General features: G+C 45.7%; 1 protein-coding gene across 2 annotated transcripts in view; it reads left to right on the top strand.

The window, feature by feature from the left end:
* ZFHX3 (zinc finger homeobox 3) overlaps positions 1-16,501 on the top strand; it is a 245,478-nt gene that overhangs the window by 205,765 nt on the left and 23,212 nt on the right. For both annotated transcript variants that reach the window (XM_082862485.1, XM_082862484.1), the window contains 2 exons: positions 12,835-12,968; positions 13,122-13,322. In XM_082862485.1, the coding sequence (XP_082718611.1) occupies positions 12,835-12,968; positions 13,122-13,322 (335 nt within the window). The remainder of the gene's footprint in view (positions 1-12,834; positions 12,969-13,121; positions 13,323-16,501) is intronic.

Genomic DNA, 16,501 nt, shown 5'->3' with positions numbered 1-16,501 from the left:
ATCTAGCAAGTGCTTAATACTGTTTGGATGTTTCATTAGCAATCAGTTGGTAAAAGAGCATAACCATAAACACTTTAAAGTGCAAGTTATTCAACTTTCTGCTTTTTAGATACTAAACCCATGGGGTGAGTAGAATGCTTCCGCGTTGATTTACAGAAAAGGCAAATTTAGGGTGTCTTTGCGTGCCCTTGAAACCAGGCCTCTCCCCTCACTCTGTGGTTATGTGGCCGCACATGCACCTGTATTATTTACCAGAGACACTTCTAAAAATGAAACCATAGCAACAAATGTTTGAGCTCTCGCTGTGTGCTTGACCCTGGTGGGCTTCGTGTGCCTAATCTCTCTTGCTAGCCTCCCAGAAGCCCTGTGAGTAGACGCGGTCCTCCCGCTGACAGACATGGAAGCTGAAAGTCCAGTGTAGTCAACTGAAACGCTCAAGGTCACACAGCCGGGACTTGAGCCAGGTTGTGGCAGCCCTGCAAGCCATGTGCTGTGTTCCTTAGCGGGGGGAGGGGGTGCGATGCCTCTGTGTAAAGAGAACTTGGCCAGGGAAACACAGGAGTTATGGAGGAGTGGTGCCCCCGAACTGCCTCCCCCGCCCCTTCACACACATGGGCCGTCCTGGGCCTTTGCAGGCTGTGAGCAAACACAGCCTTTGGAGCGTGGTGGTGAGAGAAATGCTGACGTAAACATTACTCGGTGTGGGGCTCCCCCTCTGTGCTTTCCAAACTCCAAGAGGAGACCTTTCCATTCTGCTTGGTACTTGAAACCTGCAGGGGAAAGTGGAGAGTCATTCCCATTTTCCAGCCCTTCCGGGGACCTGAGTGACGTTTTTCTCGCCCATTACAGATTCTCACGCTCCTGCTAACCTGAATGAGCGAAGAGAAATCCTTGGTGGGTCCTGGGGAAGAGCTGATTTGTAAGGGTGCGGAGAAGTGAAGGGCAGGGCTCTTTGTGTCTGTCACCATGCTGGACCCAGACTGTATGTTTTTATTGTCACAAGTTCCATTTGACTCTTAAAATTTCGTTAAGTATCTTATGAAGATAGGTTTGGAGTGGAGGAAACCCTGGAAGAGTACCCTTCTCGTCTGGTCTCTGGGAGCCTGTGCTGTGCGGGGCTCAGAGGCTCTGACTAACCTAATTAATATTGGAGCTGATGGATGAGCTTCTGTTAATTAACTGCAGCCTGGTCCCAGCATGACCCACATCACCTCTTGTTTTGACCTACATCTCGCACCTCTGTACTTTTTTCTGTTAATTCAAGTGTCTCTAAGGTTCTCCCTGTTCTAGCTTTTTCCAAGCCCACGGTTGTCACAGTCCTGTAATGAAGCCAGAGGGCAGAGGGATAATGCAGACCCCGAGGTGCCCGCCAACTGCGCCCCATCCTCACCGGGCACTGTGACCACAGCGGCAGATGGCACCTGTGCACAGCTCAGGGGCTCTGCAGGGGAAGACAGGACACTCTGGGGAAGCTGACAAGAGGCCACAGGCAGGCAGGCTGATTTGATACCTCGAAGTGAAGAATTGGGTCTTGGCCCCTTTGGTCCCTGGCTTCTGGCACAGGCTGGGCTCAGGGTGGCAGCCCAACGTTTAGAAGTTACGAGTACTCCGACAGCTGATGTTGGGCTAAACGAAGTGGTGACTGGTGGTTCATTCATAAACCTGACACAGAGGGAGTAAGGTATCTTGAAACTGAATTGCGGGATGGCCTTTTGGGAGCGCAAATCAGTGTAGTTAAGCAGCCTTATGCATATTTCAACAAGGAATTAGTACAACAGATTGATGCCTCTGATGTGGGACTTAGCACTACTTTTTTCCCCGAAGCTGCAGACAAGCGGCGGCAGCCAGCACTCAGCATGGGCCCGCCGTCGCACCCTGGCCGCTCACTGGGAAAGCACGGCCTGACCCCCCATTCCCAGAGTGCCGACTCGCGGACACAGGGGCCAGTGTGGGTCTCTGCATTCTTCCCAGGGCCGAAGCAAAGGGCGCCTCGGGCTGGTGTAGCCTGCAGGTGCCAAGACCTGGGAAGCCAGCACCAAAAAGAGGCTTCCTCTTCCTGCAAAGTGGAAAGAGCCCAGAGGTGTTTGTCCTTTTCACAGAGGTTCTCCAGGACACGTGGAAAGACCGAGACTTTCATAAGCAAGGCAGTCTGTCATTATTCTGGATTACACTGCTAACAGAACATGTAGAGGTTATTCCTTCTGAATTTCTGGCTTTGAAAATGTGTCTGTGTTGGTTTAGAGGAGGCAGGTTCCCTGAGGGACAGCCATATTTAATCTTTCACCTTTGGCCTGAGGGGGAAAACATCGGGCTTTGAGACCAGGCCCGGCTTTTGTCCCCGAGTGTAGATGATGAGAATAGCATTTTCAGCAAGAGTCATTTGAAAGTGCATGGCCAGATCCGCCCACGCCTGCAGGCCCCCTTATTTAATTCTAGTCCAGCCACAAGGTGGTATGGTTCCTACCAATTACAGAAAGCTTTGGCTCTGACAGCGGTTCTCAAAATGTGGTCAGACCACCAGCATCACCTGGGAACTCACTGGAAATGCAGATTCTCTGAATCAGACCTATGCTAGGGGGGTGGGGCCTGCCTTCTGTGTGTTAGCAAGCCTTCCAGGGGATTTCTGACTCACAGTTGAGTTTGAGAACGTTGGGGCTCTGACCTCTGTGACGTGCGTGAAGTTTGAGACTTACGTCTCCTTTAACCGGATGGCAAGGCCCTGAGCCCCCGCCGCGTGAGGAAGGAACTGAGCTTTCCTCAAAGACAGAAGTGTGTAGAAGAGGCACGAGTCCTGGTCTTGGCCGATGGAATCCCGGATTGCAGGAGTGGGAGAGGAGGAGACATGTGGTCATGATGAAGAGTGATCAAAAACCCAGCAATGTTTTTTTGTTCTGTTTTTTTTTTTACCAGCTCATGATTTAACGAATGGTATGATAAAAGATAACAGATGAACAGTCAGATGAAGAGACACATAGGGCAAGGTCTGGAAGGATCCTGAGCGCAGGAGTTTCCGTCCCCACGGAGTTGGGGTGTGCCAACCTGGAATTTTTAAAAATTTTGGGATTTTTATGGAGGCTTCATCAAGTAGGGATGATGGATCATTAACTCCGTCTCCAACCCCCTCCCCTTCCTGAAGGGTGGGAGGTGAGATTGAAGATCCCAAGCTTCTAACCACGGCTTGGTCTTTCTGGTGACCACTCAGAGTCACCTCATTGGAACAAAAGATACTCCTGTCACCCAGGAAATTTCAGGGGATTTAGGGGCTCTGTGTCAGGGAGCAGACAATGAACTCAGGCAATGAAACAAGGATTTCCTTTCCCAGGTTCAGCTACTGATTCTTCTTGGGATGACAGCCCCTGCCTCCTCCTGGGGCAGCCTTCCTGGGATCAGCTTCCAGCCTCTGGGCCCCTGTGGATGCCTCTCCTTCTCCTACTCCCTTTTCCTCAGCGTCCTCTTCAGTGCGTCTGCCCTTTCTAAGATTCTTCTTTTCACTCCTGTCTCCTCCTCGAGCCCCATCTCCCAAATTAAGTGTCACACATAGATGCTGGCAGACAGAATGAAGGAATGCCCAGTATCAGGGGAGGGTGGGGCAAGCCAGAGGGCACGGGGCATTGGCTCCAGCCCACGGCTACCGCATAGGAATGAAGATCCTGTTGCCAGATTTTTCCACTTATCTGGAGGTCCTTGTCCTTCTGCTTTGTATGAAACTCCCTGTTTTATTTTAGGCTACATCGGGTCTTAGTTGCGGCACGCGGGATCTTTTGTTGTGGCGTGCAGGCTCCTCTCTAGTTGCGGTGCGATGGCTTCTCTCTAGTTGCAGCGCACGGGCTTAGTTTTCCTGTGGCATGTGGGATCTTAGTTCCCTGACCAGGGATCGAACCCGCATCTCCTGCATTGGAAGGTGGATTTTTTTTTTTTTAAACATCTTTATTGGAGTATAATTGCTTTACAATGGTGTGTTAGTTTCTGCTTTATAACAAAGTGAATCAGCTATACGTATACATATATCCTCGTATCTCCTCCCTCTTGCATCTCCCTCCCACCCTCCCTATACCACCCCTCTAGGTGGTCACAAAGCACCAAACGGATCTCCCTGTGCTATGTGGCTGCTTCCCACTAGCTATCTATTTTAAATTTGGTAGTGTATATATGTCCTTGACGCTCTTTCACTTCGGTCCCAGCTTACCCTTCCCCCTCCCCATGTCCTCAAGTCTATTCTCTACATCTGCGTCTCTATTCCTGTCCTGCCCCTAGGTTCTTCATAACCATTTTTCTTTTTTTAGATTCCATATATACGTGTTAGCATACGGTATTTGTTTTTCTCTTTGTGACTTACTTCACTCTGTATGACAGATTCTGGGTTCATCCCCCTGACTACAAATAACTCAGTTTCGCTTCTTTTCATGGCTAAGTAATCTTCCATTGTATATATGTGCCACATCTTCTTTATCCATTCATCTGTTGATGGACACTTAGGTTGCTTCCATGTCCTGGCTATTGTAAATAGAGCTGCAGTGAACACTGTAGTACCTGACTCTTTTTGAATTATGGTTTTCTCAAGGTATATGCCCAGTAGTGGGATTGCTGGGTCGTATGGTAGTTCTATTTGTAGTTTTTTAAGGAACCTCCACACTGTTCTCCATAGTGGCTGTATCAATTTACATTCCCACCAACAGTGCAAGAGGGTTCCCTTTTCTCCACACCCTCTCTAGCATTTATTGTTTGTAGATTTTTTGGTGATGGCCATTCTGAGTGGTGTGAGGTGATACCTCATTGTAGGTTTGATTTGCATTTCTCTAATAATTAGTGACGTTGAGCATTCTTTCATGTGTTTGTTGGCAATCTGTGTATCTTCTTTGGAGAAATGTCTATTTAGGTCTTCTGCCCATTTTTGGATTGGGTTGTTTGCTTTTTTGATATTGAGCTGCATGAGCTGCTTATATATTTTGGAGATTAATCCTTTGTTGCTTCGTTTTGCAAATATTTTCCCCCATTCTGAGGGTTGTCTTTTTGTCTTGTTTATATTTTCCTTTGCTGTGCAAAAGCTTTTAAGTTTCATTAGGTCCCATTTGTTTTTTTTTTTTGTTTTCATTTCCATTTCTCTAGGAGATGGGTCAAAAAAGGTCTTGCTGTGATTTATGTCATAGAGTGTTCTGCCTGTATTTTCCTCTAAGAGTTTTGTAGTGTCTTGGCCTTACATTTAGGTCTTTAATCCATTTTGAGTTTTTTTGTGTGTATGGTGTTAGGGAGTGTTCTGATTTCATTCTTTTACCTGTAGCTGTCCAGTTTTCCCAGCATCACTTATTGAAGAGGCTGTCTTTTCTCCATTGTACATTCTAGCCTCATTTATCAAAAATGAGGTGACCATATGTATGTGGGTTTATCTCTGGGCTTTCTATCCTGTTCCATTGATCTGTATTTCTGTTTTTGTGCCAGTGCCATACTGTCTTGATGACTGTAGCTTTGCAGTATAGTCTGAAGTCCAGGAACCTGATTCCTCCAGCTCCGTTTTTCTTTCTCAAGATTGCTTTGGCTATTCGGGGTCTTTTGTGTTTCCATACAAATTGTGAAATTCTTTTGTTCTAGTTCTGTGAAAAATGCCATTGGTAGTTTGATAGGGATTGCATTGAATCTGTAGATTGCTTTGGGTAGTATAGTCATTTTCACAGTGTTGATCCTTCCACTCCAAGAACATGGTATATCTCTCCATCTGAGAAACCCAGCAATCTTTATCTAAACCCTGGTTAAAAAGAAACACCTAGGCGAAGGGGAAACAGACCTCTCTGTACTGATCTTGCAACTTCCTGTGAATCTATATTTCCAAATAAAAAGCAAACTAATAACAACAACAGAAACGACACTGAAGAGCTTCTGGATTTTCAAAGTGCTGACCTATCTGGTTCATCTTTGAGTTGGAGGAGAAAAATAATGAGCCATTCCCCGAGCATCAGTAATACCCATCTGTAGTATAACTCAAGTTTTCTTTGAAATCCTTCATGGAAACAGGAAGACATGTCTGGTAAGTGGATGAGGCCTGTGTGTCTCGCTCTGCCTACCTAGGCATGTTCTTCTCCTTTTTGAGTACTTCTCTAAAATGCTTTCAAGAGACATGCAGGAGCAGTGTAGCCTGCACTTAACTGAAACCAGGACTGTGTTTTCAATAGAAGGTTCTTACCCTCATGGGGCTGGACTCTGGGTGTGTAAGGGTGTAGAGACCCCGTTGGGTGCGCCTTCGCCGTGCACAGACTCCCCGATTCCTCTTTGAATCATCTTCAAGTGCTTGGTGAGAGGCAGAGCCGTGCATGTTTAGCGACCAAGTTGGCAGCCGAGCAGACCCTTTAAACGAACTGTTTCTTTCCGTAGGGAGGGAGAGGATTTAGCCAGCTCTCTGGCCACTTCTGAAGTGCAGTAGCTCTGCAGGAGATGCGAGTACGAAATCTTAGCCTCTCCTCTGGGGAGGGAATTGCAAGCAGATGCCAAGAGCAGCTCCACATTCAGTGACAGTATCACAGAGGATCACAAGTCCAGAGCACAGATTGACCCTCTGGAAACTGTGCATTTCTGCTTTCTAGAGGGGAGTGTCGGGCCTCTGAGAAGCTGAGGGGAAGGGGCTGTGGAGAGGGCTCACTGCCCCTTTCATCTCATTGTCATTATGAGCTGAATGACCACTTTCCAATATGGTGAAGCTTCTGTGACTATCGTGCTGGGGTCATTATCCCAACTCAAGCACTGAGTATGGAGCTGTGTGAACGTTTTTTTTTTTTTTCTCCTTAGTCAATGGAGATAAAAGATTGCTGTAAATTTCTGGGGCAGGTGGCAAGCTGGTTTACGGAACACAAGGCGATGAGAACCTCTGGCTTACGGAAAGTAGCATGAATTAATAATCATTTAATTGGCTCCTCCATTATGTTGCTGGTTTGGGAGATGGAACTTTAGATGGAGGGGCTGTCAGTGGTACTTTAGCTCAGAGTCTGATGGTTGAGAAGTGGGGCTGGAGGCTGCCTTTGGCCGCTCCACAAGGATGACATGTCAGGCAGCATCCCAGGCCTTCAGTGGGCTCACCTTGGGGTCCCCAGAAGGAAGGGGGGGTCAGCATCTTGGTGAACACCACTTCCGAGTGCCACTATGCCATGAAGAGAAGAAACGCAGAAGAGACTTCCCAGTAACGCGGACAGCTCAGCGCATGCCCAGGATCTCCCCAAGGGAGGACTCTGGCCAAAGGCGGGCCTGTGGCAGAGAATGTCCACCATGCCAACAGCACCAATGGTGTGCTGAGTGATGAGAAAGTCAGTTTTGCTCATGGAACTGAAACTTCCAGTACTTCCGTTTGTCATGGAGGGAAGTTGACGTCTTGGCAGATGATTAGGGAAAGCCAAAAACTGTGTACCTTCAGGTTCCATTTCTACTTCACTTCCAATTTTTCTTCAGGTTTCTTTTTCAGGAGGCAGCAACTCCCTGCCTTCCCTCGCTTCAGAGTTGTATGACCACATCACTAGGTGGGAAATGAGGCACGTGGTTGGCATTAAGTCTGCTGGCAGTACATGGTATTGCAAGTACAGCTCTCAAGTTTTCTGTCACCAAAATTTCAGTGATTCAGGTTTTAGTTTATTAGTGAGGATTGGGATTGGGTGAGAATTTGTTCTAGGAAAAGTGGTTTTATCAGGTGCAGTTAAAGAGACTGTGTTTCTACCATACTTGACCACTTGATAAGCCCCCTAAATTATACTGTTCTTACCTATTCTTCTTTTTTTAAATTTACTTTTTATTTATTTATTTTTGGCTGCGTTGGGTCTTTGTTGCAGCACATGGGCTTTCTCTAATTGCGGTGAGCGGGGGCTACTTTTTGTTGTGGCGCGTGGGCTTCTCATGGCAGTGGCTTCTCTTGTTGCAGAGCACGGGCTGTAGGCACATGGGCTTCAGTAGTTGCGGCACGTGGGCTCAGTAGTTGTGGCTCGCAGGCTGTAGAGTGCAGGCTCAGTAGTTGTGGCACACGGGCTTAGCTGCTCTGTGGCATGTGGGATCTTCCTGGACCAGGGATTGAACCTGTGTCCCCTGCACTGGCAGGCGGATTCTTAACCACTGCGCCACCAGGGAAGTCCCCTTAACCTGTTCTTTACAGTTAGTCACCTCTTACCTGAAACCTTACTAGGCTTGTTTTAATTATTCTGTATGCTTAGAACATAATAAAACCTCTTCTTGAAAATTGTAAACAAAACTTGCATGAATTCATATTGGCTCTCTTCTCTTCCCTACTCCCTCTAATTAATATGACAAGAGGGGAAAATTTTTAAGTAATTATTTTTAGAGGTTAAATACCCCCAAGCAAATATGTTAAAAACAAAGGATACCTGGAAGTTGACGTCACAGAAATGATTTTTGTTTTTCCTGAGGAAGCCATGCACTGACTACTGTGTCTTTCCCTTGGAAATGAAATTTCTTTTGCTTGGAATGTAGAGGAACAATGAAATGGAGAGTCATGAATCAGGTCTGCCTCTCAGTACTTGCCTTCCTCAGATATAGTGACCAACCCATCACAGTTTAAGGTGGAATGGTGGCTTTTGGCCCAGAAAGTTGACTTTGAATTTTCTGTACTCCATAGCCAGGCCACGCCGGTCCTTTTCCTGCCTCACCAGCGAGTCCAGTGGGGCAACCTTAACTTCTAACAAGTTGAGCAAGTGTTTGTCCACTCCTTAGAAAGTTTGCGTGGCGAGGAGTCCGCAGCTAACATCCTGTCGGGCTGCGCTTGGGGTTTGACCCTGCATTTCCCCGATATTGCCCCAGTATCCCTCTTGCCTCGCTTTACAGAGTATGTAATCGATGGCACTCGCATGATTCCTTGCCACGTTTTTAAACCCTTTGAAGTGCCAGGAGCCCAGCATGTTGCCTGTGGAAGATTCATTGAGATTTAACACATATTTTCACATGGCATACCTGCCAAAATGAGGAAAAATTGCTTTAACCAGCAAAGTAAAAATACCACCTGATGTTTTGCACAGTATGGATCCAAATATCAACCTTTTCATGGACAGTGGAATTTAAATGCTAAACTCTTTAATTATAGTATTAAAAATAATATAACTACATGACAAATGTAGAAAATGGGGAGATGGTCCGTGATGCCATCACCTAAATACAGCAGTCATTTTCTTCCAGTCTTTTTTTCTAATACCTATTTTTTACAAAGCTGTATCATGTTATAATGCATATGTTATCTTATTTTTTTTCTGATTAACCTTCTCAAGGATTTTTCCATATTGCTTCATAGCTATCATATGTAATGTCATCTAATACTGAATAGAGTGGCGGTACCATTGTTTACTTAACCGTGCCCTGTTGTAAAATATCTAGATTGTTTCCAGTTCATTTTGTCATTATTGTAAAAGCCACTACAGGTAGTTACCCTTGAAGTTGTTACCAGTATAATCCAGTGGTTCCAGGCACTGTTTAAACTATGGCTTGTCTCTGGAGCGCATCTATTTGTGTTTCACTACTGTGACGTCGTAATGGCCTTAAACTGATCAGTAATTAATTTTAAAAAGTAATAATGTTTTCTAGACTGTGACATCGCTCTCGGAATTTAAGTCAGAGTTTCAAAAAGTCTTCAAAAAAGAAAACCACGGTACTTTCCCTCTTGGTATTCGTACAAGCTCATTTACTTATGCCTACAATGTATGCTAGTGACAGAACTAAAGTAGGAATTGATTTTGGGAGTCTGGCCCTTTTGAAGCTGTTCAGAGAGAAGAAGCTTGAGAAAACCTTAGACTGTCATTGTCAGTAGTGAACCCTCTTCCAGCATGCTGATGGAGAACTTGCGCAACTGTTTACCCATCTACAGAAATCTTATAAAATCTCTGGTACCATGTTTTCATAGGGATTGACGTTTTAATGTCTGGGGTCAAGCTAGGAGGGGCCTGTCAGCCTCGTTAACCTAACTCTTTGGAGCAGTCCTCACATCACCCAGGGAAGCACAATGGGATTGTAACTGGGTGTTAACAGACTCCGATATAGGAAAGGCACGGCGTTATCTTTAGAGAAGAAGCCTAGCGAGCTGCAGGTGGCTAATGTCCACTTCTAGACAGCTCTGATCTAATAAAAATGCAGATTGCCCCAGATAGAAGGGAGATGAGCCCCGGAAGTTCTTACACCAGTGGATGCAGTATTTCATATCATAGCAGAGCTGTTGTGTTACTCCAGAGAAAGAGGAATGAGTGAGCAAGTGCCGATTTCATTTTTGAAAACGCTTTAGAACAGCTCCTTAGCTTGAGCTCACAAAGGAAGCTTTAGAATTACAGAGCAATTTGAGAGTATGAAAAATAAAAAAAAGGTAATAGAAGTCCCCCTCTCCATGCAGGGGGAAAGAATAGTGGCTTCTGAAACGAGAATTCTCACCTCTGCAACCTCGTCACCATTCATCATGCGTTCAGCCTTGAAGGACGCGGGTGGACTCCGGTCCTGTGAGGACGCTAATGCTGCACTGGGTTACACCGGGTTTGCTTTCCAGGGAGTGGATGAGTCGGGCGGTCTCAGCCTCCGCGCTCGTTCATCCACACTGCTGAGCAACTGCACGGTTGAAAATCATTCTGAAGAGGGCGGGTAGCAGGCAGGTTGAGGGCATTGACAAGGAAGGCAGTGTCACGGTCCTGTAAAAGCAAGTGTTGTTTCAGGTCAGGCAGACTAACAAAAAGACGGATATGGGTGTTTAGAATAGGATCTGCATCTTGGCTTGCCCCTAGGGGAAGGGGGAGCAGAGAGCAGCTCTTTCCTAACTGTAAGCCCTGAACCTAACCTAATCCTACAGGTTGGAGGTGGAGATGGGGAAGCTGGAGGATGGCTCTAACAAATAAGCATCTGAAGGGTCATCTAACGTGCCCACCCACCCCATCTTTAGAATGCCTTTGAAAAGCTACAGGAGAGCTAACATACAGAAGACAACCAGTAAGCAAACATGAAAAACGATGGAGAGTAAGAAACCTTCTGGGGGCAGGAAGATCTTACATCCCCAAAACATTAATTAAAAGCCTCCTATTGTGGGAGTGTTCAGGCAGGGGGCCCATCACACTCCGAGGTCTAACACCTGCGACGCAAGGTTTCGCGGGATCAGGTCTGCCGGGGGCTGGGAGATGGGAAGTGGGCCGTGGGAACCAGACTGGAATGTCACATACAGCACCTAGTTAATCGGCAGCCAGTCCATCACATTAAATATCCAGCCGTCATGTATTACCTTTCAAGTGAAAATGAATAACTCCCATTAAGAAGAAAATGGGTTTGAAGTCGATTCGAGACAGATTAAAGTACTGTTATGAATGTGTGCTGGGAGGAGGAGGGGTCCGTGTGTAATATGCTTGTCCTTGTACTTTTTAAATAATAGATGTTCTACAAACTTATGTAGACCAGGTTACCAAGATACTGGGGTTAAAGATCAGAAGATGTGCATTCTGGGAAGAGCATCCACTTCCAGGAATATTTCCTGCATTTTGCATTTTTATTTTCCAAAATTATTGTGTGGCCTTATGATTTTAATGAATAAAATTGATTTGTTACAACTGTTTATTAAAGCACACACCTGTAATGACAGCATCTTGGGTATCCATGTCAGAACAGATTTCAAGGCTGGAAACACATGCTAGGGAACTAGGCTGGATGAGACAGAAAGCAGTTTGACCAAAGAGTAAACATGAGGCTTTCTAAACCAGTGACCTCAGTGCTGAGTCAAATGATTTTTCAGTGAGGTAGGGAGGGCAGTGGGTATGTACTGTCTCACTACCATTTTCAGGATTTTTCTTCTTACCACTTGTAGCAAAATGCTGAAAAATGGAGTTCCCGTCCAAAACAAGTGAGAGAGCCAGCCTTAAGATACTGACCAGGTTTTGGAATGACCACATCTGACCATTTGGAGATTTGTGTTTATACTGGAGGAGCCCTGCTTATTCATCCTTGTTAAAACCCTTTCAGCCCAGCTGTTTTCTCATCACAATCTTCCAGATCCCTTTCCATGCTTCAGAGAACTCCTTCCGCCAACACTTCCACGCTCACTGCTTGCTGCTTCACTCTCATGTGACTCTCCTTCCTCGTTGGTGTTTTGTTGTTTTGGTGGAGTGGGGTGCAGAGGGCATGTTTCTGGCAAGCAGAGAGGACACTTTCCCTCTGAACCACCCACTCTGAATAAACTCTTGTGTCTGGAGCACTGGCTCGATTAGAAGTTGGAGTCACGCCCTATGTAGTTCCACTCTTCAGTTACTTCTTCCCCAGAAGCAAGTTGCTGAAGCCACACTTGACTTTTTTGCATGCATTTGTATGCAGATATCCGTGTAAACCTTTCTCGGGTCCGTCCCATTTATCATGTCTCCTGTGATGTGCTGTGCTGTGCTGTGATTTCAAGAGCTGTGACAATAAAGTTGGAAGCACATCATCTATTACATCCATGAAAGCAGAGTGTGTCTGGTACTTGGGTTGACTCGTGGTTGGCAAAGCAGTTGGTGAGACTTTCCCACCCACCCTCATAAGCCAGCAGATTGTGTCTTGATTGGGGGAGGTCAGAATAGACTGAATGTAGCTTAATCCAACTCAGAGCCTTTTAGTCCATTTCTGTACCTTTTTTTCTTAGTGTTCAGTTGTTAAAGTTGTGTAGTGACAGAAATTCATGGGGGACAAAAAGAAACACTTGCTTCTTTTCTAGCATGCCTGATAAATCAGTCCGGATGCTCATCCTACTTTAATTTTGGTGTTTCAAGAAAATCCTGTGCTATAAATGAATGTTGATTTTCACCCAACGCAAACCCTCTGGGAGCTGGCCTGGTCTGGCTGCTGTATTACATCTTCTGCTTTTTCTTCCAGCATCATCAAGCCAAGCAGAGAAGGAGCTGACAGATTCTCCTGCAACCTCCAAACGCATCTCCTTCCCAGGTAGCTCAGAGTCTCCTCTCTCTTCAAAGCGACCAAAAACATCAGAGGAGACCAAACCGGAGCAGGTGAGGCCAGAAGGGGCTGTGCTGGTGGGGGAGTGTTTCACATAACTGGGGGGAAGGGGGGGAGTGGAGTCTCGGGTGGGCGGGCTTGGGGCGGACACAGTTGCGGTGGGAACTGAAGATTCAGCCGGAGGGGTGGCTGTGTGTTCCCCACAGATGTACCAGTGTCCCTACTGCAAGTACAGCAACGCCGATGTCAACCGGCTGCGGGTGCACGCCATGACGCAGCACTCGGTGCAGCCCATGCTCCGCTGCCCCCTGTGCCAGGACATGCTCAACAACAAGATCCACCTCCAGTTGCACCTCACCCACCTCCACAGCGTGGCGCCCGACTGCGTGGAGAAGCTCATCATGACGGTAAGGCAGCTGGGAGCAGGACCTCGGGGCTTTTCTTTCCCCAGCGGTCAAAGGTGATGCAGCAACATGGACAGGACTCTGTGTTGCTGGATGCGATGCGAGAGCCAGTGCAGAGTTGGAAATGTCAAAGATAGTTCTGTGACCTTTGTTCACCTTAGACTTGGCCTGACTGTGGCCTAAAGGGCTGAATACATATGCATTTCTCAACGAGCCTTATCATTCCTCTCTCCCCTCAGGACGCAGAGGCCTAGAGTAGCTAACCATTTACATGAAGAAGTTGTTATTCAGATTCTCCAAACCTTTACTGAGCAGGTCATCTTCTAGGTTGCTCTTAAATTCATTATGTCTCATTTCATCCTCACAACCACTCTGTTTTATTTAAAGAGTTTGACACGTTTACATTGACGGCTGAGGAAACTGAGGCTCAGAGAGGTTAGCTGACTTGATGCCCCTGCAAGTGGCAAACTCGCAGAATGTAGCCCTGTGACGTGGGAGTTTCTCAAGTGGATGCTTTCATTCTCAAAGCAGGAAGGTGCTCAGTTGGGTAGCACGTGGCGAGTCATGAACAAGGGCTTTGCATTTTGAACATGATGTTGCTACACCTGCGGGGCATGGCTCTAAGTGGCCACTGTAAACATGGCCCAAAAGATTAGTATAAGGATTTAAATCTAATGTAATGTGAAAACTTTTCAAACGTCTACAGGCGATACCAATATCCTGCATTCTGTGTATGCTTGGGCTGCTGGAAAGCCCTTTCCTGATCACTAGAGGAAAAACCCCCAAAGAGAAAAGTTCTCACCTCTAACTTCCTTCAACAGTGGAGTAATAAGTTAATTTGATTGCCTTTTCGTGTGACGATTCCCATGCAGGTCACAGATGTGTAACCTCTAGGCATTTCCCATTCCACTTGGTTACGCAAAATTAATGAATAACATTGTAAATGATGTTTAGTCGTGAGGAACATACATTTGATGATGCGTCAAGAGGACCTTAGCAGCCAATGGCAAGCTCTAAGGTGACCTAGCATGAGTTTCATTTCAAGTGTAAATGCACTTTCCATGGGTATTTTCAAATAGACAGACTGGTGAACATGGTTGAAAGGTTCTAAGTGGAAACTTCCTTTTGTGGATGAGTGGGTTTCTGTTACAAATTCCCCTGGAATTCTCTCCAGCCTTGGAAGTAACAAGGGGGATTTTCCTCAGGCCTCATCATACTTCCCACAGATGGCCTGGAACCATGGGAGCCTGAAGAAACAGGAAGAGATGTGGGGAGGGTGGCATTTTCAATACATCGTCCTTCTGCTCTGGTGATTATTTCTCCTGTTTAATATCAGTCTGGTCTAGGAAATGTGAGCCTGTAGTAATCTGTATGATTGGTTTACATCAGACAGTAAGTTTCATTTATACATCCCTAGGGACTACTATATAAATTACATTTCAAATATCCATTGTTTGTCATACTTTTATAACAGCAACAGTATGGTACATTCAAAGTAGCAAGTCTGGTGGTCATTATGAATCTTCTTCATTTATCAACAGAGTCTTTGAGAGGAGGATGTTACTGCTGTGTTTGCTTGGGTACCAATCCCTAAGATATTTCTGGGTGTTACCCACTCAAGCAGTGATTCTCAACCTTTTTTTTTGGAGACGCTGGTGAAAACGGTTCAGTAGCCTTACTGGGTGTTCTGTGCACACTAAAGTTTGACAACCACTATTAAGAACTCTTTCAAATATTCTCCATGTTCAAAATTGTGTGTACAATGCCAGAGAGCATAAGGATACCCTAAAATCCATCCATGGAAACAGGTTAATAAACCCTATTTGAGAAGACTCCCTAAGAACATAATTACGGAGGAGAAACACACTCCCTAAAGGGGCTGTGCTTGGCACCTTGTACAGGAACCCCTGTGTACCTACCTCATTTGCCCATAGCAGACAATGGAGATGTTTTCTAAATATTTCTGAAAAAAATGTGCAAATTGTGGGAAATGTGCTGACTATAGGAAGTTCATTTGCTAGCAACAAGAGAAAGTTAATGGATTCAGAAATACAGTTGAAAGTTGTGGGAAATGTAATCATAAGGGTTTTACACTCGATTTAAAGGCGTATATAAGGATGATTTGGTACCCTGTCTTTGCATGAGAAGATGGAGTTACTGCATGGCTGTCAGTATTGAATTGGTTTCTCAAGTCATGAGGGTGGTTTGCATTGAGCTAAATGAAGCAATTCCACCTCGACCCTTCAGCAGCATCAGCAGGAAAAGATGAGCAACCAGCGTTAGAGGGGCGTTTGTGGCCATACCTTGGGGTGAGCCCAGCATCCTATTTGAGGACTGGACTGCTGATCTTGGTCTCTGCCCTGACCAATTAAGTAGTTGCCATTGTCCTTCCTCTGAAAAGTTTGGTGTTAATATGAAATTTGCAATTGTTTTACAACTAAGTGTTTATAATGAACCTGTGGTTAGAATCATGCCCCTGGAGGATATTTTACAGCAATTTTATTAGAAAATTGGCCAAGGGAAAGTATTGGTTAGGCTTTCTGACGATACATCTGTTTGTTCCTGGCCAACTAGAGCAGGAAACTCTGAGAAATGCCCCTCAAATCAGAGCTGCATTTCCTAAACCATATCATTAAGGAATGGTCAGTGTTCAGTCATTCATCCTCCAAGAGGAGAAAGTTATGTCTGCTTTATCCTTGAGTGGCTAGGATGAATGGCAGTGAGAGGAGTGAATCTTCTTCCTTGCCAGATTGTTTGACTGAGTTCACTGCCTTTGGCTGCAAACTAGGAGAGCCTGGCAAGACCCACCAAACAGACAGCTCCTGGCAGACACGGGGTATGTCCAGGGTAGCTAAAGCTATAAATTCTGGGAAATACTTTTTGCTGTTTGGGTCCAAGGGCCCAGGATCTGGCTTGAATTGGGTTTCAGTCTCTCTAAAAGTAAATTCCACCCTGATAAATGGAAATAGATTACTTTCTCTACAATGCCTTTCCGTTCAGTTGTAAATGGAGAGTGTTTTGAGGAGGCTTCATTTAATAATACCTTATCAGACAGCTTTCAGGAACCTGCAGTGTCTAATATGTCTGTTGCTATGGTAACAGCTGCTTGCTTATGCTCTGCATCTCATATCTGTGTCTTCCATGGGCCCCCTTCTTTTTACCGATGAAGGGGCTTGAAAAAT

The sequence above is a fragment of the Leucopleurus acutus genome (assembly GCF_964270905.1).
Source record: "Leucopleurus acutus genome assembly, chromosome: 20".
NCBI lineage: Eukaryota > Metazoa > Chordata > Mammalia > Artiodactyla > Delphinidae > Leucopleurus > Leucopleurus acutus.
Note: the sequence above shows the minus strand (reverse complement) of the source record. Positions and strands in the feature narration are given on the sequence as shown.